We start from the raw sequence: 26,568 nt of genomic DNA on the forward strand, positions 1-26,568 counted from the left end.
GACCATTACTTTTAACTCTTGTCAGGCAAATTGCTTATCTCAGTTTCATTAAGATTTTTTCCCCAGGATTTTATCTTGTTCTTTTGTTTGAAATAAACTCCTCTGTCTCTACATTTTGCTTGATTCTCTGTGGCTGTTCCTAGGTATTAGGCAAAATAGCTGTCTCTCCCAGTCTTGCAGGAGTGGCCCCACATAGGAGGTCAACCTCACTGTTTAACTTTGCTCTAGCTCTTGGCTGTCTCTCAAACCTTTATGATTGTTTAAGCAGCCTGAGTTTCTCTTGGTAGGTTCCAGTTCTTCTGTCAAGACCTGTGAGGGTTCCAGAAGGAGGGATTTCAGTCAGCACCTAGTTTCAGGCTGATTGGAAACTAGCCCCTCAGTCAGCATCTTCAAGGTATGCAAATATATACAGTCATGGGAGACTGCAGTCATAGACCCTGCTAGCGTCCAGACCAGGTGCTCTGGAGGATCTCCCCTTAGGGACTATTGCAAATTCAGGGATCCCGAGGAATGTTTGAGCTTCTTTCTGAGAAGTGCCAGCAGGCTGTGGTGAGGCCAGCTGAGAGCTCAAAGATGGTATCCTTCAGCCTGTGTTCACTGAGAGCACTTCTGTAGCCCTTCCATGTGTGGTAAACCTGAAACCTACCCTCAGGCTGCAGTTTTTTCATAGGAAAACCAGGGGTGGTTTTAGTCTGTTGTCAGTGCAGTCCCTTGGAGATGGTAGCCTGCCAAGAACTGTCTGACGCATAGGACCCAAAAATGCAGTTCCCCTTGGCCACCAGATCCAGGCATTTCAGGGGTATCTCCCGTGTAGACTGTGCACCCTGGCTGACTTTGGTGGAGCCCTGGTGGGAGTGGTATGTGAGGTCGGGCATTTGCGTGGCTGGATTTGGCAGAGCTGCGATGGAGTGGCACACAGGACTGGGCGCACTCACTGGCACTAGTAAGATAGAGGAAGAATGCCAGAAATGGCACCCTCCAGCATCTCTGTCCCCAGAGAGAGTTCTACCAGGCTTCTGCCCTTACAACAGACATTTTAAGATTAGCAAATGAATCTTCTTCACTTACGGTCTAGCACTTTCCAGACTGCTGCTTCTGTACCAGGTTCTGTGGCGAGTGAGTCTGTCTGTGAATCCTTAAGAGCAGAGTCCCTGTCCCCTACAGCACTATAATTTTCCTGAACATTTGACTTGTGGGCTTTCAAAGCCAGACATTTGGTGGGAGATCATCTTTCTGGTGCAGGACCCAAAGGTTGGGGTGCCTTATTTGGGGGCATAAACCCCTTGCTCCTCAGGGAGAAGTCCTTTATTTATAAGACCCCCTCTTGACTATGGGTTGCAGCACTGGGGTGGGGTTTCGGTGAGACCATGTCTGTTCTTCTTCCACACGTGTTCATGTGGCCCTTTTATTCTTGGTTGTAGAGACCCTTGTTCAGATAGTCTCCATGTCTTTGTAGATTTGTTGTGTCTGGGGGAGGGAGTTCAGAATCTTTCTACCCTGCCATCTTGAACTCTTGATGACAATAGGTTCACAATGTGCTTTAACATAGGAAGTGTCACACCTCCAGCTTCAGTCCTCTTTTGCAAGATTAGTTTGGCTATTTGGGGTCTTTTTTGCTCCCATACAAATTTTAGGATTTGGTTTTCTATTTCTGTTAGAAATGCCACTGGAGGCTTGATAGGGGTTTCATTGAGTCTATAGATGGCTTTGTGTAATACGGACATTTAAAAATATTGATTCTTCCAGTTTGTGAACAAGGGGTATCTTTCCATTTATTTGTATCTTCGTCATTTTCTTTCATTAGTGCCTTTGTGTTTTCAGTGTACGGATTTTTCACCTCCTTGGTTAAATTTATTGTTACATATTTTATTGTTTTTGATGTTACTGTAAATGAGATCATTTTCCTTTTTTTCATAGTTTATAGTTATATTGTTAGTTTGTGGGAACATGACTAATTTTGGCATTAAAATAATTAATTACTGAATTCCTTTATTAATCTAACAGGTTTTTGGTAGAGTCTAGGATTTTCTCTATATAAGATCATGTCATCTGCAAATAGAGACAGTTTTACTACTTCTTTTCTGATTTGGATGCCTTTTATTTCTTTTTCTTGCCTGAATATTCTGACTAGGATTTCTAGGACTGTGTTGAACAGGACTTGGTAAGAGCGGGCACCCTTGTCTTATTCCTGATCTTGGGAGGGAAGTTTTCAGTCTTTTACCATTAAGTATGATAGCTATGAACTTGTCACATGTGGACTTTATTATGTTAAAGTATGCCCCAGATCAAGTAAATCAGAATTAGTTGAGGGTGGGATCAGCTCCCGGCTCAGCTCTACAGACGGACTCGGGGCTTGGCTAGGATCTCTGCTTGGGCACAGCTGCAAGCGGGAACACCGTCCTCCAGATCTGAGCGCTGGTTGCTGAAAACCCTGCTTGCCTTCTGTCCACATGATCCCCAGTAGTTGAGCCCAGCAGACTCCTTTCCACCATGGTAGTCAAGAGGTGAGAACCGAATGAGCCTCTTGGGAAGTGTGCTGCCGTGCTGGGGGAGCTGGATGTCTGCCTTGGACTCTCCTTTGCCACTAGAAAAACCATTACCCCTGGGGGAAGGCTGTTAGTGCCGAGCTGGGCTGGTGTGGGGGAGGAGTGATGCCGTGATGTCTTGTCTGTAGATAGTCGCTAACTGGTTTTTCTGTGAGGAAGACTGAAGTCAGGAATGATCTGTGTTGCCATCCTGATGTCCTTACTCCTAGACAGCCTTCTGACATCAGAGCAGGTGCATTCAGATAATAGAGAGATGCAATTGGCTGACTGACAAGAATTTAAAAAGTAAATATTTTGTGTTAGTTAATAGAAAGAAGACCCATGTGCTTTGTATCAAACACAGAAGACTCAGAGTGGATGAGTTAGGAGGCTGGTCTGAGGGCCTGTTTATTTTGTGCTTAGGTCAGCACCTGATGAATGATGAAATGTGGGCAGGTATGACTCTTCAAAGGACATTTCATGTTCGCTAAATAGCAGAGGCTAAAAAATAAGGCCTACCAATGAAGTGACAGAGTTGGATCTCACTGGTCAGATGACTTGAGGCAGAGTAAGAAGTCCTGAGTCAGGGGGCCCCTGGGTGGTTCAGGGGGTTAAGCTTCTGCCTTCAGTTCAGGTCTTAGTTTCGGGGTCCTGGGATTGAGCCCCGCATTGGGCTCCTTGTTCAGCAGGGAGCCTGCTTCTCTGTCTCCCACTCCCCCTGCTTGTGTTCCCTCTCTCACTGTGTCTCTCTCTGTCAAATAAATAAAATCTTTTTAAAAAAAGAGGAAAAAGGGGCACCTGGGTGGCTCAGTGGGTTAAAGCCTCTGCCTTTGGCTCAGGTCATGATCCCAGGGTCCTGGGATCGAGCCCCCCCGCATCAGGCTTTCTGCTCAGCAGGGAGCCTGCTTCCTCCCCTCTCTCTGCCTGCCTCTCTGTCTACTTGTGATCTCTGTCTGTCAAATAAATAAATAAAATCTTAAAAAAAAAAAAAAAAAGGAAGTCCTGAGTCAGTTGGTTGCAACCCTGGCTACTCAGATGATCTGGGGACCTTTTAAAAAGTGTGTGTATGTGTGTACATAAATGTATATGCATGTATACATACATATATCTTTATATGTATGTATATTTATGCTGACCCCACTCCAGAATAGTTCCCATTTAATTGGTCTGGGGTGAGGCCCAGACATTGATATTTTTAAAAAGCTCTGCAGGTGATTCTCATGTATGTACAGCTCAGATTCAGAGCCACTCTCCTTCAGTATCTGAAAAAGCTCTCGTGTAATCGTCTCTCTGTTGATTTCTCGCACAAAAGGAAAATTCTCCGGCAGGTGCGTCATGCCACTCTAAATCATACTTTAGAACATTCAGAGAATGTCAAAATGTGAACATTTGCTTTTTTTAAAACTACTTTTAAGAAGAGCAAAGGCATATTGCTCGATCAGTTATTTCTTACTCTCCCTTCATGCCAGTATTTTTATGCATCTCATTACCCCTTTAGAAATAGCAAATGAAATCAGTCCTATAGCAAAAACACTCCACTTTCAACGAAGAGTGTTTATTTGAAAATGCTAGTATAAGTCAACTGCTTGTTCTCTTTCAGGTGAATGTGAACCTTGGTTCTTGTATCATATGAATATTCCCTTGTATATATATGAATTTTCCCTTTTTTATAAAGGAAAAGTAAGCAATTTCCAGTTATTATATTTGTAAGAGATCCCTTTTCCCAATTACTAAAGCAACCACTATTTGAATTTTTTTTTTTTTTTTGACAGACAGAGATCACGAGTAGCAGAGAGGCAGACAGAGAGAGAGGGGGAAGCAGGCTCCTCGCCGAGCAGAGAGCCCGACGCGGGGCTCTATCCCAGGACCCCGGGATCATGACCCGAGCCGAAGGCAGAGGCTTTAACCCACTGAGCCACCCAGGTGCCCCAGCAACCACTATTTGAATCTTTTAGTATGCTGGTATTTTTGTGGATGTAATCTTTGTAAGACTCTGTCAATATTGTCCTTTGTTTTAGAAGAATACAGATGAGGGGGTGTCTATGTGGCTCAGTCGGTTAAGTGTCCAGCTCTTGATTTCAGCTTAGATCACGATCTCAGGGTCATGTGATCGAGCCCCGTTTAGGGCTCTGCACTCAGCAGGTAGTCTGCTTGTCCCTCTCCCTCTTCCCCTCCCCCTGTTCTCTCTCTCTCTCTCTGAAATAAATTAATAAATCTTAAAACACATACGCAGATGAGAGATACATTCTCTTATGAGGCAACATTGTTACACACAACAAATTTCCGTTGGTATTCCCTCTTGTATGTACACTGAGGGAAAAGAGCATTTGGATGAACTGGGAGGTTAAGTAAAAGCTAGCTTCATTTGTGACAAATATTTCCATGAAATATCCTAAACCCTTGCAGAAAGAATCCTACCGTCAGTGTGTAATCATAATAGAGAATATAGTTGAAGTCTTCTGGTGACGGTGAGGAAGGGAATTGTATTGGAACAATATCTGGCGTATGTTCAGAATCAGTCAAACAATCACTTGCAAGCGTGTTATCCCAGACTTATAATGCTGCATGTATGACATGGTTTTAAATGTAAATATGATACTCCGGAGTCTTCCCTAATATTATTTGCTTCACTTTGATTTCCCCTGCCATGCAAAGGAGTTCAGGCTGATGCAATTTTCTAGTAATCCACAGCACTCAGAAGGTTTAACATAGTATTCTGTGGTGACTTAATAGAAATGGAGAGATCAGCTCTGAGTAAACATTTTGATGTTTTCCTTGATGTGTTCTTGAAGTTCCAGGGTGAATGGACTAAAAATAAACATTGTTATATGATATGCTTTGCTGCAGGAACTCTCCCTGGGCTCTCTGTTGAAGTTCAGTGTCTACTTCTCTGCTGGTTTATTGCCTTACGTCTACCTTCCTATCTCATCCTACCTTAATCAAGCTCGGTGGACCTGGGGAGACCAGACAACGTTGCTAGGATTTTTGACGCATTTTCTCAGGGAAGAATACGGAACATTCAGTCTGGTAAATTTATATTTAAAGCCCTTTTCAGGAAGTAAGTGATGAAGCTTCAGTGTTCTGCCTGGGCCTTGACTGAAGGAAAGCAATGCCTATCAATGACAGTACAGAATTTTCATTTCCATTATTTGTGTAACAAACTTGCTCCTTGCAATGTGGCCTTTAGCGTACATTAGGAAAAACTTGGAATTACTTAACCTGACATCATAATGTTGTATGTCCTGAATATGTTTTTCAGGATAACAAATATTAAAAAGACTCTGCTCCCAGCATGTGAAGCATTTCATTCTTCTTAGCATTGGGTACCATTTAGGTCCCTTGGTCTGTGATTAAAAATATTTGGAAAAGATTAGAAGGAAAAAAAAAACTCTCAAAATTTTTAATGTACCTTGACCAAAACACTTTCTTTTTTCATATTTGACAAATAGTGTTCATGATAGTATTTAGTATAATACCTGTATGTAAATACTTTATAAGATATAATTTCACTATGTTTTTTTAAAGTTCCAAAGGCCTTGCTTTCCCTGAAACATAAATTAGGGAAAAAACACTGTGGTTAGAGTAAAGGTTATCTGAAAAATAAAAGGACAAACACTATATATATATATATATATATATATATATATATATATTTTTTTTTTTTTTTTTTTTTTTTTTTTTACTTTAATAAAAACATTGGATCTTTCTCTCATGGTTGTGCTTTTTGTCTTGGGCAAGGAGGCAGATCTCTGAAGACTACATATTATATGATACCGCTGATACAAAATTCTAAACCAGGCAAAACAATCTATTGCTCAAGGATACATAGGGAAGAAGTAGAACTATGTATTTTTAGGAAGTAGGGAGTAATTAACACGAAATTCAAGGTACTAGTTATCACTAGGGGGTGAGAAAAGCAAGGCCTGTGAATGCTTTGTGAGATACTTCACAAAGTGAAGTGTTCATGCAGTTCTGGTTCTTAAATGAATAGTGGCTCTATAGATTTTTTAAAACTCTATCCCTGGGACACCTGGGTGGCTCAGTCAGTTAAGCTCCTGCCTTAGGCTCAGGTCATGATCCCAGAGTCCTAGGATCTAGTCAGCCCCAGTCCTGGGGCTCCTTGCTCAGCGGGGAGCCTGCTTCTCTCTCTCTCTCTGCCTTGTGCCACTCTGCTTGCTTATGCTCGCTCGCTTGCTCTCTCTCTCTCTGACAAATAAATAAAATCTTAAAATAAAACAAAACACCTCTTTATCCCTTAAATGCACGATATATGTGTTGTTTGTATGGAGGAGCTATTTCATAATAAAATAACTTAATGAAAGGATAATTATTAATTACTTTTTGACTTAGAGAGTCTGATACTTTAAATTTATACTCTGGCTTACTTATATTGGTTATTCCATTACAATATTGCTTGAGGGCCATTCCAGATTTGAAACCTATATAATTCACACATAATTGTGAAATTATAGACTAACAGAAGTGTCAAGTCAGTTAATTCATCAGTGTGTTAAATCATTCCTACTGGAATGATAGTTTGACTGATTTTTAGCCTGTCGTTATTTCTGCAGTTCTTCCTCAAGGATGTGTGCGTTTAGTTTCTAGTGGACTTCTCTTCAAAAACTCAGCAAGGCTCTGAAGCAAAGACTGAATGAAGAGAGATGTTGCATTGTCTACCTGGAACATGTATATTCTTTTTTTTTTTTTTAAGATTTTATTTATTTATTTGACAGACAAGAGATCACAAGTAGGCAGAGAGGCAGGCAGAGAGAGAGAGAGGAGGAAGCAGGCTCCCTGCCAAGCAGAGAGCCCGATGCAGGGCTTGGTCCCAGCACCCTGGGATCATGACTCGAGCTAGAGGCAAAGACTTTAACCCACTGAGCCACCCAGGCACCCCAGGAAACATGTATATTCTAAATCCAGATAGTTAAAATGCAATAGCTTAACACAGCTGCAGCTGAAGACTTACGCAAATAAACTTCTCTTTTATGTTTAGGCCAAATCGGAAACAGGATCCAGTATGTCTAAAATTTTGCTGTGAGTATGAAATACTTGAAACTGGTTTTAAGTGAATTCTCTGTTAGTTCCTAGACGAAGTGATTTTGGGGGCTTCTGGACTTGTCTTTTGTGAAGCAGTGTGTGTGAGAAGTGGCTCTCGTGGGTACATTCACTAGTTGTGTGGATTGTCAAACTTTCTAGCATTTCCTTCCATAAAAGAAAGCTGAGAATGAGTGATAAATACAACAGTTAGCAGTAGACTGTCAACACTAGAATGTTTCCACTTCCACGTGGATATGAAATGACCCAGTGCACTGTTGCTTTACACATCATTTATCCTTTGTTTTGGTTTCTTCTCTTTTTTTCCAGAGAGATTTTATAAAATTGTATTTAGCAATTTGATTGTTTTCTTTCTTAGGATTGAGCTGCGTTCTTAAATTCTTTAGAGTTTCATTTGTTTAATGTGTCTTAAGACTTTTCTTTAGGCTGTCCTTAAGATCTGTTTTTGACTTAAATTAATATCCAACCTTTTTATAGCCAGTGAAGCAAATATATTTTATCTGTATCACCTACTAGGGTTCTTTGAAAAATGGGTCAATAATTGCTTTAAAATCCACACAGATTGGGACGCCTGGGTGGCTCAGTTGGTTGGACGACTGCCTTTGGCTCAGGTCATGATCCCGGAGTCCCGGGATCGAGTCCCGCATGGGGCTCCCAGCTCCATGGGGAGTCTGCTTCTCCCTCTGACCTTCTCCTCACTCATGCTCTCTCTCTCACTGTCTCTCTCTCAAATAAATAAATAAAATCTTTTAAAAAAAAAAATCCACACAGATTAAGACAACCTAAAAAGTATTCTAACCAATTCTGTACTATTTTTATAATATTTTCAATATAAAATTATGGAAGACTAGTCTTCTATAACACTAAAGTGGTCTCCTAACTGATTATTAACTTGTGATTCCCAGAACTATTGGAAAACCGTTTTTAAAATATGGGGAGAAACAATGAATTTTAGAACACTGAAAAAAAATTAAATTAAAAAAATTATAAAAAAAAATAAAATGTGGGGAGAATATTTCAACCTTGTATGTGCGGCAATTCATAGATACTCGGCTTCCCTCTTGTTAACTTGCTAGCTTGTTTGCTTCCTTCCATCTGTCCTCCTTTCCTTTTTAAATGTCCCTTTCCCTGCTCTCAAAATGTGATACATAATAGAAAGTTTATTATTATTATTTCACTATAGAAAGTTTAGAAACCCAGGTAAGCGAAGGTTAGAAAATTAAAATTACTATAATTCCAACATATAGAGATAACCACTGTTGTTAACCCATTAACATTTTTGTCTGTATGCTTTCAATATTTTTTATATTTTTACTTTTAAAAATGAGATCATAATGTGCACACTGTTTTATTAGCCCTCTCATTTTCATTTTTTACTGTATCTTGAAAATATTTTCCTGCCACCAATTATTTTTATATAACCTTTTATTGGTTCTCACAACTGATTTTGAATATTTTTTTTTAATGTCCGACTGAAACCTTTATGGCTCCTTTTTCTTTTTGATTGGGGAAAGGTAGCAAGAAGCTCAGTTACAAAGACAGCTTCACCAACGTCTGTGGGCTTTTATGGTATTCTGCTTTGCTGCAGGCCCGAAGACTCACTGCCTATTCTTTTCAGCCTACCTTGTGATCTCATTTGAGATTGGCAGTATATTTTGCCTTAATAAATCCCACATGAGGGGTGCCTGGGTGGCTCAGTGGGTTAACCCTCTGCCTTTGGCTCAGGTCATGATCTCAGGGTCTTGGGATCGAGCCCCACATGGGGCTCTCTGCTCAGCGGGGAGCCTGCTTCCCCCCTCTCTCTCTCTGCCTGCCTCTCTGCCTACTTGTGATCTCTCTCTCTGTGTCAAATAAATAAGTAAAATATTTTTTAAAAATTAAAAATTAAAAATAAATCCCACTGAACTCCAGAGAACTCTCAAGAGTACTGCTAGACTATCCATCCAACTTTTATTAGTTGCACATAAAACTCATCTATTGGGGATCAGAAAAGCCTCCTTTATATTGAAGAAATAGCAGTTAGCTGATATGCCTAGAAAAAAGCCTCGACAAAAGTGATGAGCACTCACACTATTTGTTCGAACATTATTTGTTCGAACCAAATCAGAATGTAGATTGGAGGCATAATCCTAGCACTCTCTGACTGAGTGAGAGAATGTCTAGTCTTTAATTGTTTCAGGTGGACGGGAGAGTTGAGAAAAGCAACTCATAATTAACTTACTAGAAAATCCTTCAAAATGATGGGACCTAATCATCTCTCCTCTTCCAGTCAAGCAAATTAAATTCTTTCCCCATGCATATCTCTAAGTTGCAATCCTGTACAAGGAAATTATGGAATCTAACCCTAGGCAGTGACCATGTTTTAGAGCTTACATTTAAGCAACAGATCTCCAAGAATTAATTTTGAGACTGACTTCATTCCTTTTGAAGAATGGTTTGAAATGGGCCTCATGCTGGAATCAATTTTTCAAGTGTGTTTGAAAATGAGTAAGAATATCTTCTCATAGTAGATGAGTCTCCATTAGTAAAATACACATTGTGTGGTTTCCATAATTATGGCATCACATTTTCTCCAGTAAAATTGCCAGCAGGGAGAAGAAAGTTCTTTGAGATAGTGTATATAGTCATTATTTTTTTAAAAATTGGAGACTGCTAGAGCTATTTCAGAACTCAGATAACACTTGGGAAACGCTTATTAGTTAATGGAAGAATTTAGTTTAATTATAGGAAAAAAATACATTTCTTATGGCTTAAACATTTTTGAACCAAATAATACAGAAAAGAAGGAAGCCTTTTTTTTTTTGAGGAAGAGAGAGCTCATGCCTACACACGGTGGGGAGGAAGGGCAGAAGGAGAGGGAGAGAGAGAACCTCAAGCAGGCTGTATTCCCAGCATGAAGCCTGAGGCAGGGCTCGATCTCACAACCCTGAGATCATGACCTGAGCCAGAATCAGGAGTTGGACGCTTAACTGACTGAGCTACCCAGGTGCCCCTGGACAACAAGGAAGCCTTTTAAAGAAGAAGAGTGATTGGAGATCACCTCTCTTGTCTTTTTTTTTTTCTTTAATGATCGGATCTTCAGAAAATTATTTGCATTAATTTTGTTTTCTTTCTTTCTTTTCATTTTCTATTTATTTATTTATTTAAGAGGAGGAGAGTTGGCGGGATGGAGGGGCAGAGAGAGAGGGAGAGTGAGAATCCCAAGCAAGCTCAATCTATGACCCTAATATCATGACCTGAGCCAAAATCAAGAGATGAATGCTCAACCAGCTAAGCCACCTAGGCAACCTGCATTAATTTTCTTTTCACTTGCTAAATCACAGGAGGCCGTGTCTACACTGTTGACTGAAGTTCAAAAATTCATTTCACATGACTTCTTACCAAACCAATTGGGGATCTAGATTGGTTTATTATTATTATTATATTGGTTTATTATTATATTATTATAATTGGTATATTATTATTATTATATTGGTTTATTATTATTATTTTTCTACTATATTATCAATATAGCATACCAGTATTACAAATACAGAAGAATTAGTTGCTCTAATCCTATCCCAAATATTATAAATTGGTAACCAAATATTATAATTAGAAAACATCTTAGAACCATTTAACTCTTTCTTACGGTACTTTTTCTCCCAAATTTGAAAGAAGACAAAGTAATTTAACATCTGCCTCCAGCCCTCAAAACTATTCAGTGCAAACAAACAAACAAACAAACAAAAAAACTACTCAGTGCATAATCAGATGTATTTTACAAAGAATGTTGTATTTGAAACTAACCAACTTCATTTTCTACCCATAATAAATTAGATTGTCTTTTACAGTTCTCAAGTAACAAGTATGAGGACCCAACTCTCACTCAACATTCAAGGCCTCGCAGTTTGGGCAAATATATGTTTAGCAAGAAAGTAAGTAATATAATTTATTTTCCTGTTCTTTTTCCCATATTCATTAATTCAATTCATATTTCAATATGCCCTTGGAGAACATTGCCAGTATTATTTTATATTCCAAATAAATGACTTGAATAATTTCTGTTACAGCAAATATATATTACCTTCTTCCTGTTTTTTGTTTTCTGATAATAAATTAATGATTTTGGAAGATTGAGCAGTAGATTACAATCTAAGTAACCAACTCATTTGATATCTTAAACTTCTGGTTTGATCCCATACTGTGCCTATAGCTACTCATTATTGTTGCATTGCAAAAGAAGTAAACAACTATTTGAATTCCTCTGAAGAAGAAAGCAACCTCTGATGATAAAAGAAAACCTAAAACATAACAGCACTCTTAACCTCCATTATTTTTGTCCATTTACTTTCTAACATGAGTGTTTTATGTAAATTTGTATATGTACACACATCTGTATTTCTGTTTCCTTGACACTTAACATTATATTGTGAGCATTTGCCCTTATGGTAAAAAGACTTAAGGTCATTTAAATGTCTGTATAAAATTCCCCTCTCCGACCTAAGAGAATTAACTTAAGTGTTTTTCTATTTGGGAATCTTCAAATTGCTTCCACTTCTAATATAAGTAATGTTAAAGCATTTTTTTAAAAATATTTTATTTATTTATTTGACAGAGATCACAAGCAGGCAGAGAGGCAGGCAGAGAGAGAGGGGGGAAGCAGGCTCCCCACTGAGCAGAGAGTCCGATGTCGGGCTTGATCCCAGGACCCTGAGATCATGACCGGAGCTGAAGGCAGAGGTTTAACCCACTGAGCCACCCAGGCGCCCCTATGTTAAAGCATTTTTATAGTTTAATCTTTATCCACATTTCTGGTTTTGCCTAAAGATTTATGCCCACATGTCAAATTACTGTGTCAGTGAGTGTGATTTTTTTTTTTTTAAGATTTTATTTATTTGAGAAAGGATGCAAGCGGGAGGGGGGAAGGAGCAAAGGAAGAGAGAGAAGCAGACTCCTCGCTGAGCGGGGAACCTGATGTGGGGCTTGATCCCAGGACCCTGAGATCATGACCTGAGCCAAAGGCAGATGCTTAACTGGCTGAGCCACCCAGGTGCCCGAACTGTGATTATTTTTAAAGCTCTTGATATATGTTATCAAATTAATGTTTCTCAAGGATTGTGCTCACATACGTGCTTATTCGGTTGCATCTGTTGCATCCAATACTGAGATTTGCTGTTTTAAAATCGTTATGATTTTTAGGCATGAAATTATTCTTTTGTTTTGCATATGTTTAGTTACATCTTTTTTAATTAACATGTGATATATTATTTGTTTCAGGGGTACAGATCTGTTTAATTACATTTTAAATTTAACAAGATTGATCATTTGCATTTCTTCTCTGAACTTGAACTTTGTATGTCTTGCCGCATAGTTCCAAGTGTAGTTGTCTGTAATATGTAATACAGTGTGTAGTTGATTCCTATATTTCAGTTATTTATTCCAGCTCAAGTTTTTTTAAACTGAGCTCTTTCTTTGTCCACAGTTAAGTATGGAAAGTTTTATAGCTCTAATTCTTTCCTGTAGTTTAAAACTATGTAATATTTTTGATACTCATGCACATAAATAATTTTGGACATATTTAATTTTTTTATAGGGACAGACAAAATCCATCATTGGTATGGCTTTTTACTGGAATGTTTTGCATTTATTCATTGTTCTTTGCTTGGAGAGCGAACTTAGATATATCAAAACCACTTTTCATGGGTGTGGTAAGTTTTACTTAGATATCTCCTTTGTCCAGAAAGTTGGTGGAGAGTGTACAAATTTATCTTTATGAATCTTGTAGAGGAGCAGCTGATCTCAGAAACAGCTAATTTTTATAGATCGAAAGTCAAATTCTTGAATCAAATAAGACTGAGACCTTTTTTTTAGGGGGGAAAAATGCAGCAATTAGTTAACACAATAGTTAGGTAGAAAAATAAAGGTAATGTAGTTTTAAGTTAGTTATTTTATGTGTGTGCTTGCAGATATAAGTACCCTAAAGATCTCCTGGAATTAAAAAAAAAAAAAAAAACAAAAAAAAAAACCAGTAAAGAAAGAAAGGTTGTAGCTGAGGGTTCTTATGCAGACACTCCCATGGTTTTTACCTCATCGGTCTCAGTGCTGTGCAAAAGAGCCACCACGTTTCTGTCTTCCCCGGCTGCCATTTCTGAGATTGGAGTAATTCTCCTCTTTGTAGCAGAAACTATGAATGGAGACAGCTCCTTTTCAGTGACTCAAGCCAACTCTTTTTTATGTGTGTGTTCAAGAGGCCTCATAAATAATACCCTTCTTGATCCTCTGAGTTCTGAGTCAGTTGAAAAACGAGATAAACCCGGACAACTACAACGAGCGAATCCCCTTTATACTGGGAATGCTGAGATGGGAGAAGGTAGTTTCTATCTGTGATCAGGGGCCTTCCTCTTACTGCATTCCAGAATGGACGGACTTACCCCCCACCAACCCTACTGCCCTGCCCTGTCACAGGCACCCCTCACCTGCCCGGCAGGGGCCACACGGAAAGGGGCTGTCCTGGACACGTGTGTCCTATGGGCAGATCACTTCCCAGAGGAAGAGTGGGGGGGTAAAGAGCAGGGCCATGCAGGCCCACTCCCAGCTGGCAGACTCCCCTTCAGCTCAGTGCTTACAGTCTCACAGGGAGAAGTAAGGACTCTCCTACTAGGGGCGCTTCCCCACTTGGGAGGAGACCTCAGAAGTAAAGCAGAAAAAGCCTTTCTCCATCTCCTCCACTTCTCAAGTGCCAGGAGTTCAAGGTGCATGCCATAGAATTGAAATATGGCATGGATATGTGGATCCAAAAAAGGGAGCTTCGTGTGTCCAACTGGAAAGGAGAAATGCTTGAAAATTGGAAAATAAAGCGACAAGGAATTGCACTATGGAAGTCCGCAAACAAGACCCGAGTGACCGCGGGCATAAGCAGTTCGGGGTACATAGTGTATTTGTTAAATCCACAATACCTGGCCGATTGCTGTAACCAGTCAGCCAGATGTCCTGTCTGCATGTCTCTGGCAGGTGGAGAGGTTCTGGATGCAAAGCAACGCGGTGGTGGCCGTCCTCGCGGGCCTGGGTTTGGCGGCGCTGGCTTCCGAGAGTAACCGAGTACTGAATGTCAGGGCGCTTCAGTGTCTGGAGTGGCTTTCAGCAGCTCTTTTTATAATTTACCAAATATATTCTAATTTCAGGTAACACGTGCTTATTTTTATGGAAGGAGCACTCAAGCAAGAGACACATAGATATTTAGAGTCTTGGGCTTTATTTCCATTTCACCTCTTCCAGTTTTCAAAGCGAGACAGCTGAGTCTAAAGGCAGTGCTGCTTAAACTTTTGAACAGAATCTCAACGTGCCTGCTGTGCGGTGTCAGGGCACTGCAAACAAGGGCTTGGGTGGGTCATGTAACTAGTCGTACATCTTCCTCTGAGGAACCCTAGAAATGCTTGGTAGGATCTGGAGGATATAATAAAAGTCCATGATCTAAAATATCACTTAGATGGAGAGTAAAGACATTTGGGCCTTTTTTATGTCCTAAAATAAGTCTCTTTTATGCTTCGAAGATTTCATCTTTTGAGTAACACCCGGTCCTTATCTAGTTCACTCTGTAGGAGTGAATGTTAATTATTTTGAAATAAATTTCTAAAAGTTTCTCAGCTCTTAGGCATTCAGAGATAGATATATATAGATATACATATATATCTATATATATTCAAAATCTGTTGAATAACATTGGCAGTGAATATCTCAGTCTGGTATAAAACATATCCAAATTTTAGATCAAAATTCATTCATTTCTAGCAGTATTTGAGTAAACATTACAGCAGTGGAAGATGCCACTGGAGTTTCATTGTAGTGAGATTTGATTGGTATTTTATTTTACTTTTTTTTTTTTTTAAGATTTTATTTATTTATTTGACAGAGATCACAAGTAGGGAGAGAGGCAGGCAAAGAGAGAGGAGGAAGCAGGGCTCACTCCCAGGACCCTGGGATTATGACCTGAGCCGAAGGCAGAGGTGTTAATGCACTGAGCCACCCAGGGGCCCGTTGATTGGCATTTTAAAAGCTTCAGTTTCCCCCTGACTTTTTTTTTTTTTAAAGATTTATTTATTTATTTATTTGAGGGAGAGAGAGAGAGCACAAGCGGGAGGAGGGGCAGAGGGAGAAGGAGAGAGAAAATTCCAAGCAGACTCTGCTCTCAATGGGGAACCTGATGCAGGGGCTTGATCTCATGGCCTTGAGGTCCTGACCTAAGCAGAAACCAAGATTCAGATACTTAACCTACTGAGCCACCTAGGCGCTTGAATTTCCACTTTCAACTTAACTTTAAAAATTGATGTTCTTGGGGCGCCTGGGTGGCTCAATGGGTTAAGCCGCTGCATTCGGCTCAGGTCATGATCTCAGGGTCCTGGGATCGAGTCCCACATCGGGCTCTCTGCTCAGCAGGGAGCCTGCTTCCTCCTCTCTCTCTCTCTGCCTGCCTCTCTGCCTACTTGTAATCTCTTTCTGTCAAATAAATAAATAAAATCTTAAAAAAAAAAAAATTGATGTTCTTTATAATACCAGGGTAGAGCCAGTGTCAGGACTCCTGCGTCACTAGGAGGTCTGGTAGAGAGGGGATGCATGTCCCGGATACAATTCCATAGCTTGCTCAACAAGGGCTTACAAAGCCCGCTGTGTTTCCCAAGTCTGTTTTGTCCCAGTCTTTTCCTGACTTGGGTCTTTAGGGCAACTCAGGTTCAACACCACGGCTACTAGCACAAGCTAGGCAGTTTTATTTTGTTTTAATTCTTGCATTAGTCCCAGGGGTATGGAATAGATAGCAACTTTGCTAGAGGGCAAAATGGGAACCATCACCCTGCAAAGCAGAGAATCACAGCGGGGAGCGGTTGCATCAACTACAAAGGCAGGGGTGAATATTTTGTTTCTAGCAGTGTTCATTTGCTACGTGATGCTAGCCCAGTGATTTAACTTTAGGCTGTGTTTCTTAGAACCATTACATGTGACACACCTGATAATAACAGGAAGGACAATGCTTATTCCATTTTTTTGATGCTTTTGCTCTCTGGTTGTCTTTTTCTTTTTTTGTGGGAAGCCCTCAGAATTCACGCCAGTTCTCTTTGAAGTTACAATGTCCACTCTATCACTGAAAGGAGTCATACTGCTGTTGTTGGCAGTAGCAAAAAATGCCTGGAGAACAGTAAACAGTCCCACCAACTATTCCTTCCCTTCCTTCTCATTAGACTTCTTCTCAAATGATTTTTCTGTCTAGAAGGGAGAGAGGACCACAGGGAGCCTGTGGCTTGGGGAAGTGATGGAAAGGATCAAGTTTGCATGCAAGAGAGTTAAAACAATACTACACAAAGTTATGCTGGAAACTGCCAGATTTCCTTTTGCATTTCTGAAAATTTCTTTGGTCTAACTGGAATTGACTTGAAATTACCTTAATTCTAAGTGAAATCAGAAGCCTTACTTCTTTTTAGTGAAAAAGACTTAGTCTTGAGCACTAACCAGTTCCCTTTTTGTAGAAATGATTATAAATCCCAGCAGTAAAGCAATACACTAATTTTTATTTAGTTGCACAATTAGTTCCTTCTCTTTTTCTTTCAGATGACAGCATTCTTTTTTCAAATATATGCATCTTCTTAGAAGACATATATTAGACTACTTTGAAACACTACATGGAGAGTGTGTGATGGGAAAGGAATGTAGCAGGAAATACACCCGCTCTTGTACAAACTGTAGCAGTGTGTTGCTATTTTAATGTTTCATTATCCTTTTATTTAGCATTTGTGACCAAAGGACCAACTACGTGATTGATAAATTTGCAAAGAACCTTCTAGCCTCTATGCCCCGTGACGCAATTATCTTACTCCGAGGAGATTTGCCAGGGAATTCTCTCCGTTACATGCATTACTGTGAGGGACTGAGACCAGATATTTCACTAGTGGATCAGGAAGTAAGTATATAAAGAAGATACTTAGAATATAGTAACAGTAATCACTTTAAAACAAGTATTTTTTAAACTAATTTTTAATGGTAGATGGGTATATTACTCTTAGGTAGAATATATATCATGTTCTTTTGTTTACTTTAACTAATAGTATAAGCATATGAATTGCTTCCTTCTCATCTAAACTGAATGTTTTAAGAATTGATGTTTTTTGTGTTAGAATCAAATAATAATTAGGTCTCTATTTCACATGACAAACCATGAAAGTACTGTATTGTAAATTTATTTATTTCATTTTATTTTATTTTATTTTATTTCTTTTCAGTGTTCCAGCATTTATTGTTTATGCACCACACCCAGTGCTCCATGCAATACGTGCCCTCCATAATACCCACCACCAGGCTCACCCAGCCCCTCACCCCTTCCCCTCCAAAACCCTCAGTTTGTCTCTCAAGAGTACACAGTCTCTCTTGTTTCATCTCCCCCTCCGATTTATCCCAATTCACTTCTCCTCTCCATCTCCCAGTGTCCTCTGTGTTATTCTTTATGCTCCACAAGTAAGTGAAACCATATAATAATTGACTTTCTCTGCTTGACTTTTTTCACTCAGCATAATCTCCAGTCCTGTCCATTTTGATAGAAAAGTTGGGTATTCATCCTTTCTGATGGAGGCATAATACTCCATTGTATATATGGACCTTATCTTCTTTATCCGTTCATCTGCTGAAGGGCACCTTGGTTCTTTCCACAGTAAATTTATTTTTAAATAGTTCTTTGATTGGGATGACTGGGTGGCTTAGTTGTTGGGTGTCTGCCTTCGGCTCAGGTCATGATCCCAGGGTCCTGAGATCAAGCCCCGCCTCCCTCTCCCACTCCCCCTGCTTGTGTTCCCTCTCTAGCTCTCTCTTTGTCAAATAAATAAATTAAATTAAAAAAAAATAGTTCTTTGACATTCAGCCAACCCAGCCATTCAAATTAACACTGCCTACTGGTCCCAGGATTAAAATACATTAGGTTGAATATAAAATAAGTTATACTGCAGGGACGCCTGGGTAGCTCACTGGGTTAAGCCACTGTCTTCGGCTCAGGTCATGATCCCAGGGTCCTGGGATCGAGTCCCGCATGAGCTCCTTGATCGGCAGGGAGCCCGCTTCTCTTTCCGCCTCTTCCTGCCTTTCTGCCTGCTTGTATGCTCTCTCTCTCTCTCCTTCTCTCTGACAAATAAATAAATAAAATATTTTAAAAAATAAAATAAAATAAGTTATACTGCAGATGAGTAAACATTTCACTCAAAATAGAAATAATTAACCACAGTTCTGCTATAGGATTTGTGTGTAAACTTTTGGCCTTATGACAGAATTACATTTGGAGAGGACTTGTGAAGATTTTCAAGTCTATTAAAACAGTCTTCTGGAACTGAAGAAATGTATTTAAGCTTTATATAAGATTTATAATTTAAACCGCAAATACCTAAAAGGGAATAAATCTATCTCTGGTGTTTTTAGACCAGTCATCAGGGAAAGAGAAATTCCTCATCTTGATACTAATCTTAATACCATGATTAGTTTGATTGAGCAAATTATTAGGCATAGTATTTATTAAATTTTATTGAATGAATGAATAATTTGAACTTTTTGAAGAAAACTATATAAACAGATTTGCAAATGTAGGGAAATTTGCACATTACACATTTTTGTAAGCAGTTGGCATTTATATCATCTACGCAAGTTGATTAATTTGATCTTCAGTGTAGATTCTGACAAAAGCTAGGCTGTTAGTTTATAATATGGTATCCCACCATGATTTTAAGTACTTAAAATCAGGATGGCAGCAACCATCGTTGAGAAGCCTGGATTTCAAAGTTAATTAGACCTAAATTCAAGTCCTCATTCTGTCACTTCCAGGATGTGTGACACGGGGCTAATGATTTTTTTTTCCTCTCAGCGCTTCTGTTTCCTGATCTATAAAATGGAAATGATCATCATATAAGTTAGGATGCTTTTGGATGCAAGAAACAAAATACCTGAGAGTAGCTTAAACTATGCAGTTTTTAATCTCACATAAGAAGTAGTCTGAAGATAGGAGGTTTTAGGATGAATAATATAAGCAGTTCAGTGATGTCAGTGTCCTGGGGCCACTTCTCTCCATCCATCTTGAACCGATGAGTGCCGGTTCCAAACATCACGTCCTAAAATGGAGCAAAGTGTCTCTCCCCTACTCTCCCCTCCCCTCCCTTCCTCTCCCTCTCTATCCTCCTCTCTCTCCCCCCGCACCTTCCTCTCTCACTGCTGAGAATAACATGTGCCCCAGAAGCCCCTAGCAGACCTTCCCTCGGGTCCCCCTAACCAGTAGTGGGTCATATGCCCATTCCTAAACTACTTTCTAGCCGAGGAGAAAGACTAGACCCAAGCATTTAGCTTCACTTGGATAACCTGATCCAAGTCAGGATTGTGTGAGGGAGAAGAGGGTTTTAGCTGTTGAGTGGGTAGTCAGCGGTGTCTAATGTAATTATTCTCACACAATAAGGTTGCCTTGAGAATTATATGAGAACTATTGAGGTCAAAGCATGTAGAAAGTATAGAATTAATGTTAGTATCCCCAAGAACTGAAACTGTTGGGTAATAAAATCTAAATTCAATAAATATATTTTGAGGGGCACCTGGGAGGCTCAGTGGGTTAAGCCTCTGCCTTCAGCTCCGGGTCATGATCTCAGGGTCCTGGGATCCAGCCCTGCATCAGGCTCTCCGCTCAGCAGGGAACCTGCTTCCCCCCACTCTCTCTCTGCCTGCCTCTCTGCCTGCTTGTGATCTCTGTCAAATAAATAAATAAAATCTTTAAAAAATAAAATAAAATAAATATATTTTGAGTTTTTATAACATATACCTAGATTAAAAGTAATTTGTCATTTCAAGTTAACTTACTTGTATAAAGCAAGTAAAACATAAACATAGTTGTTCAAAAGAGGATATATAAACTATAACAAAGCTTTGAAAGTATAAATAGTCTTTTGTTTAAAAAAAGTAAATCTGTACATAGATAAGTATAGAATTAAGAGAAAGTGATTTTTCCTGATATCAATGATTTATTTCAATCAAAAGAACATGTGGAGGGTCACCTGGGTGGCTTAGTTGGTTAAGCGTCTGCCTTTGGCTCAGGTCATGATCCCAGGGTCTTGGGATCGAGCCCTGTGTTGGGCTCCCTGCTCATGGGGAAGCCTTCTTCTCCCTCTCCCACTCTCCTTGCTTGTGTTCCCTCGTTCACTGTATCTCTCTCTGTCAAATAAATAAATAAAATCCCCAAAGAACATGTGATGATATGTAGTCAGTTTGGATGTACTAGTAATGTCACATAATTTAGCCAAAAGGGGTTTTGTCTTTGAGGTCTAGATGATCATGCACTGAGCATCTCAAGGGCAGGGATTTTATCTTCTTCACTGTAGGTGAGCAGTACTTGTTTCTTGAGTACATGCATGAATAAAAGAATAATGACACATCTGGTCTGGCCACCCTAAACATTTCATTTCAGCAAATAGAATTTGAGAACCAGTCAGTGCCAGGCCCTGTGCTAGGTGCAGAGACACAGAGCTGAAGACAGTCTCTTCCCTCTAGAATCTCACAGGTGAGCGAGGAGTAGGGTCAGAGCTGTGACAGAGGTAGGTGCAAAGTGCTGTAGGAGCAGTCATTCTGCTGTGGAACCTGGGAGCGGGGAGTGCATCACAGAGGAAGTGGTACTTGAGTTTGGCCTGAAAGTTGGGTACACATCCTCTAGCTAGGAGAATGGGGTAAGATCATTCTGGGTAGTCCGACAGATGCACAGAGGTGAGATCAAACCAGGTGCTTATGTTACCAATAATAGTCACAGCTTAAGAAATGAAATCCAAGGTTTAAGTCATTAGAGGAGAAGTCAGTGCCACATATGTGAGTTGTGGTATTAATGTTTAATGAGTATATCTGTATCTTCGAACTTTTCCATTATACTTTATAAACTTGATTCTTTTTTAACAAGTATATCAAAACTATGACATCATTTGTTATTTTTCCGATAGATGATGACTTATGAGTGGTATTTACCCAAGATGGCGAAGCATTTACCAGGTGTCAACTTTCCTGGAGACCGGTGGAATCCTGTGGAAGGAGTATTACCTAGTGGAATGGTCACGTTTAATCTTTATCATTTTCTTGAAATAAATAAACAGTAAGCATTCTTTTCATATAATAGCTTTTTTAAAATCTTAAGCTTTCCTAAAATTGTTTATGTAGCAGCTGTGCCTCATCCAAAAGACCAATTTTCTACACCTATTTTCCTGTCACCGGTGAGATTAGCTTTGTAATTAAATTGAATATCTGTGCATAAATGAGGCCAGGCAGAAATAAATGTTATTGTTCTGGGTAAAGGAAAAATAAAGACAGATTAACAAGAATAGCAAATAAGATCTTAGTACAATTCAGAGAAATTGGAGATGTGCCTGTCTACTTGAAATCATTGCAGGTGGATCGCAAGCAATTATAGGTTCCCCTGATCAACACCGTGGCCCCCTTTTAAGTGTAAAGCAAATGTTTTCCAGGAATAATCACTATATAAAAATAGCCTAAGGATTTTTCTTTTCTTATAAAGGATAAGGCATTTTTGTAAATAAGAAAAACACCTACAGTTATGCTGGCTGAGATAACATAGGAGAATTGTGAATTCTGTACTTAAGAATATAAAATTGTTCATAGTTAAGGTCAAGAATGAATAACTCCTTCAGTGGTACAGTGTTGAACATTTTTCCTAGCCACAAAGTGCTTGGGATTATCCAGGGTGTGAAGAAGACTTGTTGGGTAGTTTCTGTTCTCTTATCAAGGGAACTTGAGAAATTATCTCTAAATTCCCAAGTTAAATTATCCCTTACTAAGAATTTGATACGTGATGTTCAGAGCCTGAGTTTACTGTGGCTCATGAAGCAGTAAGAATTGGTATCAATGTGTTATGAGAATAACATTTAATTGTTCTATTTTGGAATGAAATACCAAGAGCCATTAACATCCATAAAGAGGAATTTTTCGGGATGAATTTTATTTACTGCGACCCCACAAACTTTTATTGAATCTGCTATGTTCCAGCTCATGTTAGGCGTTGGCAGTAAAGTGAGATGAGTTCCAGATTCAAAGAGACCACAGTCTAGTTGCATCTATACATGGGTATGCATGTAACTGTCAGTAATATAATGGGATACGCTCTACACCGGCCAGGCTTTGTGTTTACTGAATGGGTGGTTTAACTGGGAGATGGATGAAGAAGCAATTAATTCTGCCTGGTGGCATTCCTTCCGCATTTACTTAATAAGCACTGATTGGCCAAGATGCCCCAACAACTGTACAGGCTACGGACGCTTGGGCACGGCCCCTGCTCTTGCGGGCTTTCAGGGAGGGTTTCGGGCCGTGTGTGAGGTCTGAAGCAGATAAATGACACGGTCATCTGGGAAGCATGGTAGTGTTGGTATGGACAAAATGTTGGGGACTTAAAGACAAACTAGGAGTTTGCCAAGCAGGCGGGAGAAGGCTGATTCAAGGGAAGTGCTTGTGAAAAGTCCTGGAAAGGGCTGGCTGAGCTCTAGGGAAAGTGGGGGAGGCCCAGTAAGTGTGGAGCACAGGGCTTAGACGGCTAGGTGAAGGGATGAGTGGAGAGGGAGGGTGGGGTCCAGGTGGTCAAGGGTGTTACCCCATAGCCATGGATGAGGCCTGGCCTTGTTATGGAAATGCTGTATGCTCCTTGGAAACTCTAAAAAATACAGACCGGTAAGTGTTAAGAGCAGTAACCTCTGTCTTTAAGACAGATGTCATAGTCTTAACATCTTGGTAAACTTTTTGGAATTCGATGCAGTTTTACCATCAATTATGTTCACACAAACATGTACCATTCTCACACAGTCATAGTGTACTAGCTGGGATCCAATTTAGTTGACTGTTCAGTTTCTTTTCACCTGGTATCATGTCAGACACATTTCCCCATCATTTCTTGACTGTTTAATATTCTTAAATAGATGCACGATAACTTAACAAATATTCTGTTTTTGGACACTTTTGTTGTTTCTGGACTTTGGCTATTATAATGTAACACGGTGATGAACTTTCTGGGCCATCAATTTTTGTTAGTATTTTTGACTAACCAGGGCCTCATGATTAATGGTGCATATTGGTAACATTTTAAAATAAAATTTTTACTTTAAAAAGTAGCATTGTTCATTATAGAAGAAGAAATTATTTTTTAGGGGCGCCTGGGTGGCTCGGTTGGCTGGGCAGCTGCCTTCGGCTCAGGTCGTGATCCTGGAGTCCCGGGATCAGGTTCCGCATCGGGCTCCCAGCTCCATGGGTAGTCTGCTTCTTCCCTCTGACTTTCTCCTCTCTCATGCTCTTTCTCACTGTCTCTCTCTCAAATAAATGAATAAAATCTTTAAGAAAAAAAATATTTTTTTAACTAGAAAAAACAGTTCTATCACTCAGAAATACAAATAAATCAAAAATGCATGTTTTCTACAAAGTTGAAAGCATAATGCAGAAGAATCCTTTTTTAATAAATATCATAAAACCATTTTTTAAATTAATTTATTTATTTTCAGCATAATAGTATTCATTATTTTTTCACCACACCCAGTGCTCCATGCAATCCATAAAACCATTTTTAATGTTTTTTACACACTCTGAATAGGTACATGTACTATATTTTAATAATAGAGGAATGGAACTATTAGTAGATATTTAACATGGCCTAATTTTTTACTATGGTAAAATTATAGACTATATTAAATGACTGTGTGTATAGTTTTTCTTTGGAGGGGGTGGAAGTTTGAATTTTTAGGATAGATTCTCAGAAATGAAATTACTAAGTCAGAGGACATGAACAATCAAGAGGCACTTGATAGAGACTTTTTCCCCCAAGCATTGCGCCATCAGTATCATATGAAAGCTCTCTAAATGGGTACTTTTTACAAGGAAGGAAGCTAATATTAAAATTTACTATTTTATTTTATTTTAACATGCAGTAAAATTCTATCCTTTTTTTTTTTTTGACGTAGAGTTCTATGAATTTCAACACGTGTGTACACTTGTGTAAACTCCCACAACAGAACAGAGCCATGACCTCAGAAATTCCCTTGTGCTGCTCCTGTGTGGTCACACTGTCCCCAAGGCCTTCACCCCCACCACCATTGGCCTGTTCTCCATTGCTGTCATTATACCTTTTCCAGAATGTCATGTAATGGATTCATGAAGTATAACCTTTGAACGCTGGCGTATCACACTGAGCATAATGCCTTTGACATCCATCCAAGTTGTGTGTACCAATAGTCTATTCTTTGTCATTGCTGAGTAGTGTTCCACTGTAGAAGTATATCACAGTGTCTTTATCCATTCACTTGTTGAAAGGCATTTGGGCTGTTTGCAGTTTGGGGATAAAGCTGCTATAAACATTCCTGGACAGGTTTGTGTGTGAATGTGGATGGGATTATTGGATTGTTTCTCTAACTATTGAGTTTTAAGAGTTCTTTATGTATTCTAGGTATAAATTCTTTGTCAAATAATATGATTCATATAGTTTGTAGCTTGACTTTTTATTCTCTTCGAGGTGTCTTCTGCAGATAAGAGTTTTTTATTTCAAAGAAATCCAATTATCATTTTTTTCTTTTACAGATTACACTTTTCTCTTTTTTTGGATCATGCTTTTTGGTGTTACATCTAAGAACTTGTTACCTAATGCTGGGTCACAAAGATTTTCTCATGTTTTCTTCTAGGAGTTTAATAGTTTTATTTTACATTTCAGATCAATGATCTACTTTGAGTGACTTTTCATAAGGGGGGGGCAGGGGATTGAGACAGGTTTCTTGGGGGTTTTATAGTTACTTCTTTTTGGCATATAAATGTCAGATTGTCCTCATATTTGCTGAAAACGCCATTGAATGGCATTTACATCTTCTCTGTTTTTACAAAAAAAGAATTCTTCTGGGTTTTTTGTTTTAATTTGATTAGTGTTTTCATAGTATTTTTTATTTTTAATTATATAATTAATCTTTAATTATTTTTTGAGATTTTTACTGTGTCTTTTGGTAGATTTTTTTTAAGCAGTTGATCTTGGGAATCACGGTATATGTACTGAACTCTTCACAGTCTACTCAGGATTAATATTTTGCTACTTCAAGTGGAATATAGAAAATTTACTGCCATTTAAGTCCCTTTAACCTCCCCACTTTTGGTTGTGTTGTCATGTATCTTATATCAGACCCGTGATAATTTTTGTTTTTAACTGTCATATGTACATTTTCAAATTTAAGAGAAAAAATAGTCCAAGATATTTATGCAGCTATTTACCAGATATGTTGCCTTTCTTTTTATTCTGATTGTCCAGTTGCCCTTTTGTATTATTTCTCTTTCATCAGAAGATATTCCTGTAGCATTTCTTTTAGGACAAGATGGTTAACAGTGAACTCTCTTAGTTTTCCTTTACCTGAAAATGTCTTTACTTTTTCCTCATTTTTGAAGAATTCTGGATATGAAGTTCTGAGTTGTTAGTAGTGGGGTTTTTTTTGGTTCCCCCCCTTCCCTCACCAGCATTTCAGAAATGTTATTTTGCATTCTTTTGACCTACATGGTTTCTATTTGGGAAATTCACAGTCATTCAAATTGTTGTTCTCTGTGCAATGTATTGTTTTTCTCTGGCTACTTTGAAGATTATTTGTCTTCAGTTTTTAGCGGTTTGATTATGGTCTGTTGGCATGGATTTGAGTCTAATCTCTTTGGGGTTCACTGAGCTTCTTCTGTAAGAAGGTGTCTTTCACAAAATTTGAGAGCTTTTTAGACATTCTTTCTTTACTTCCTATGCTTTACATTTTTTCTCTTCTCCATCTGGGACTCTGATGATATGAACATCAGACCACAGATACCTGAGACTGTACATTTTTTTTTTTTTTAGTCTTATTGCACTTGGTTTAAATTGTATTATTTCTCTTGATCTGTCTTCAAGTGCCCTACCTGCCAGTTCCCACTTTCTCTCTCTTTTTCTCTCTCTTTCTTATCCTCCTCTCTCTCTCCA

At 39.1% G+C, this 26,568-nt stretch overlaps 1 protein-coding gene across 1 annotated transcript in view; it reads left to right on the plus strand.

Moving 5' to 3' along the window:
• Nucleotides 1-26,568, plus strand: part of TMEM260 (transmembrane protein 260) — a 68,217-nt gene that overhangs the window by 31,392 nt on the left and 10,257 nt on the right. The window contains exons 6-12 of the mRNA XM_059373272.1: nucleotides 5,373-5,552; nucleotides 7,522-7,562; nucleotides 11,417-11,500; nucleotides 13,159-13,273; nucleotides 14,577-14,746; nucleotides 17,340-17,511; nucleotides 21,551-21,699. Coding sequence (XP_059229255.1) covers nucleotides 5,373-5,552; nucleotides 7,522-7,562; nucleotides 11,417-11,500; nucleotides 13,159-13,273; nucleotides 14,577-14,746; nucleotides 17,340-17,511; nucleotides 21,551-21,699 — 911 coding nt within the window. The remainder of the gene's footprint in view (nucleotides 1-5,372; nucleotides 5,553-7,521; nucleotides 7,563-11,416; nucleotides 11,501-13,158; nucleotides 13,274-14,576; nucleotides 14,747-17,339; nucleotides 17,512-21,550; nucleotides 21,700-26,568) is intronic.

Source organism: Mustela nigripes, chromosome 13 (assembly GCF_022355385.1).
Source record: "Mustela nigripes isolate SB6536 chromosome 13, MUSNIG.SB6536, whole genome shotgun sequence".
In the NCBI taxonomy this organism is placed as follows: domain Eukaryota; kingdom Metazoa; phylum Chordata; class Mammalia; order Carnivora; family Mustelidae; genus Mustela; species Mustela nigripes.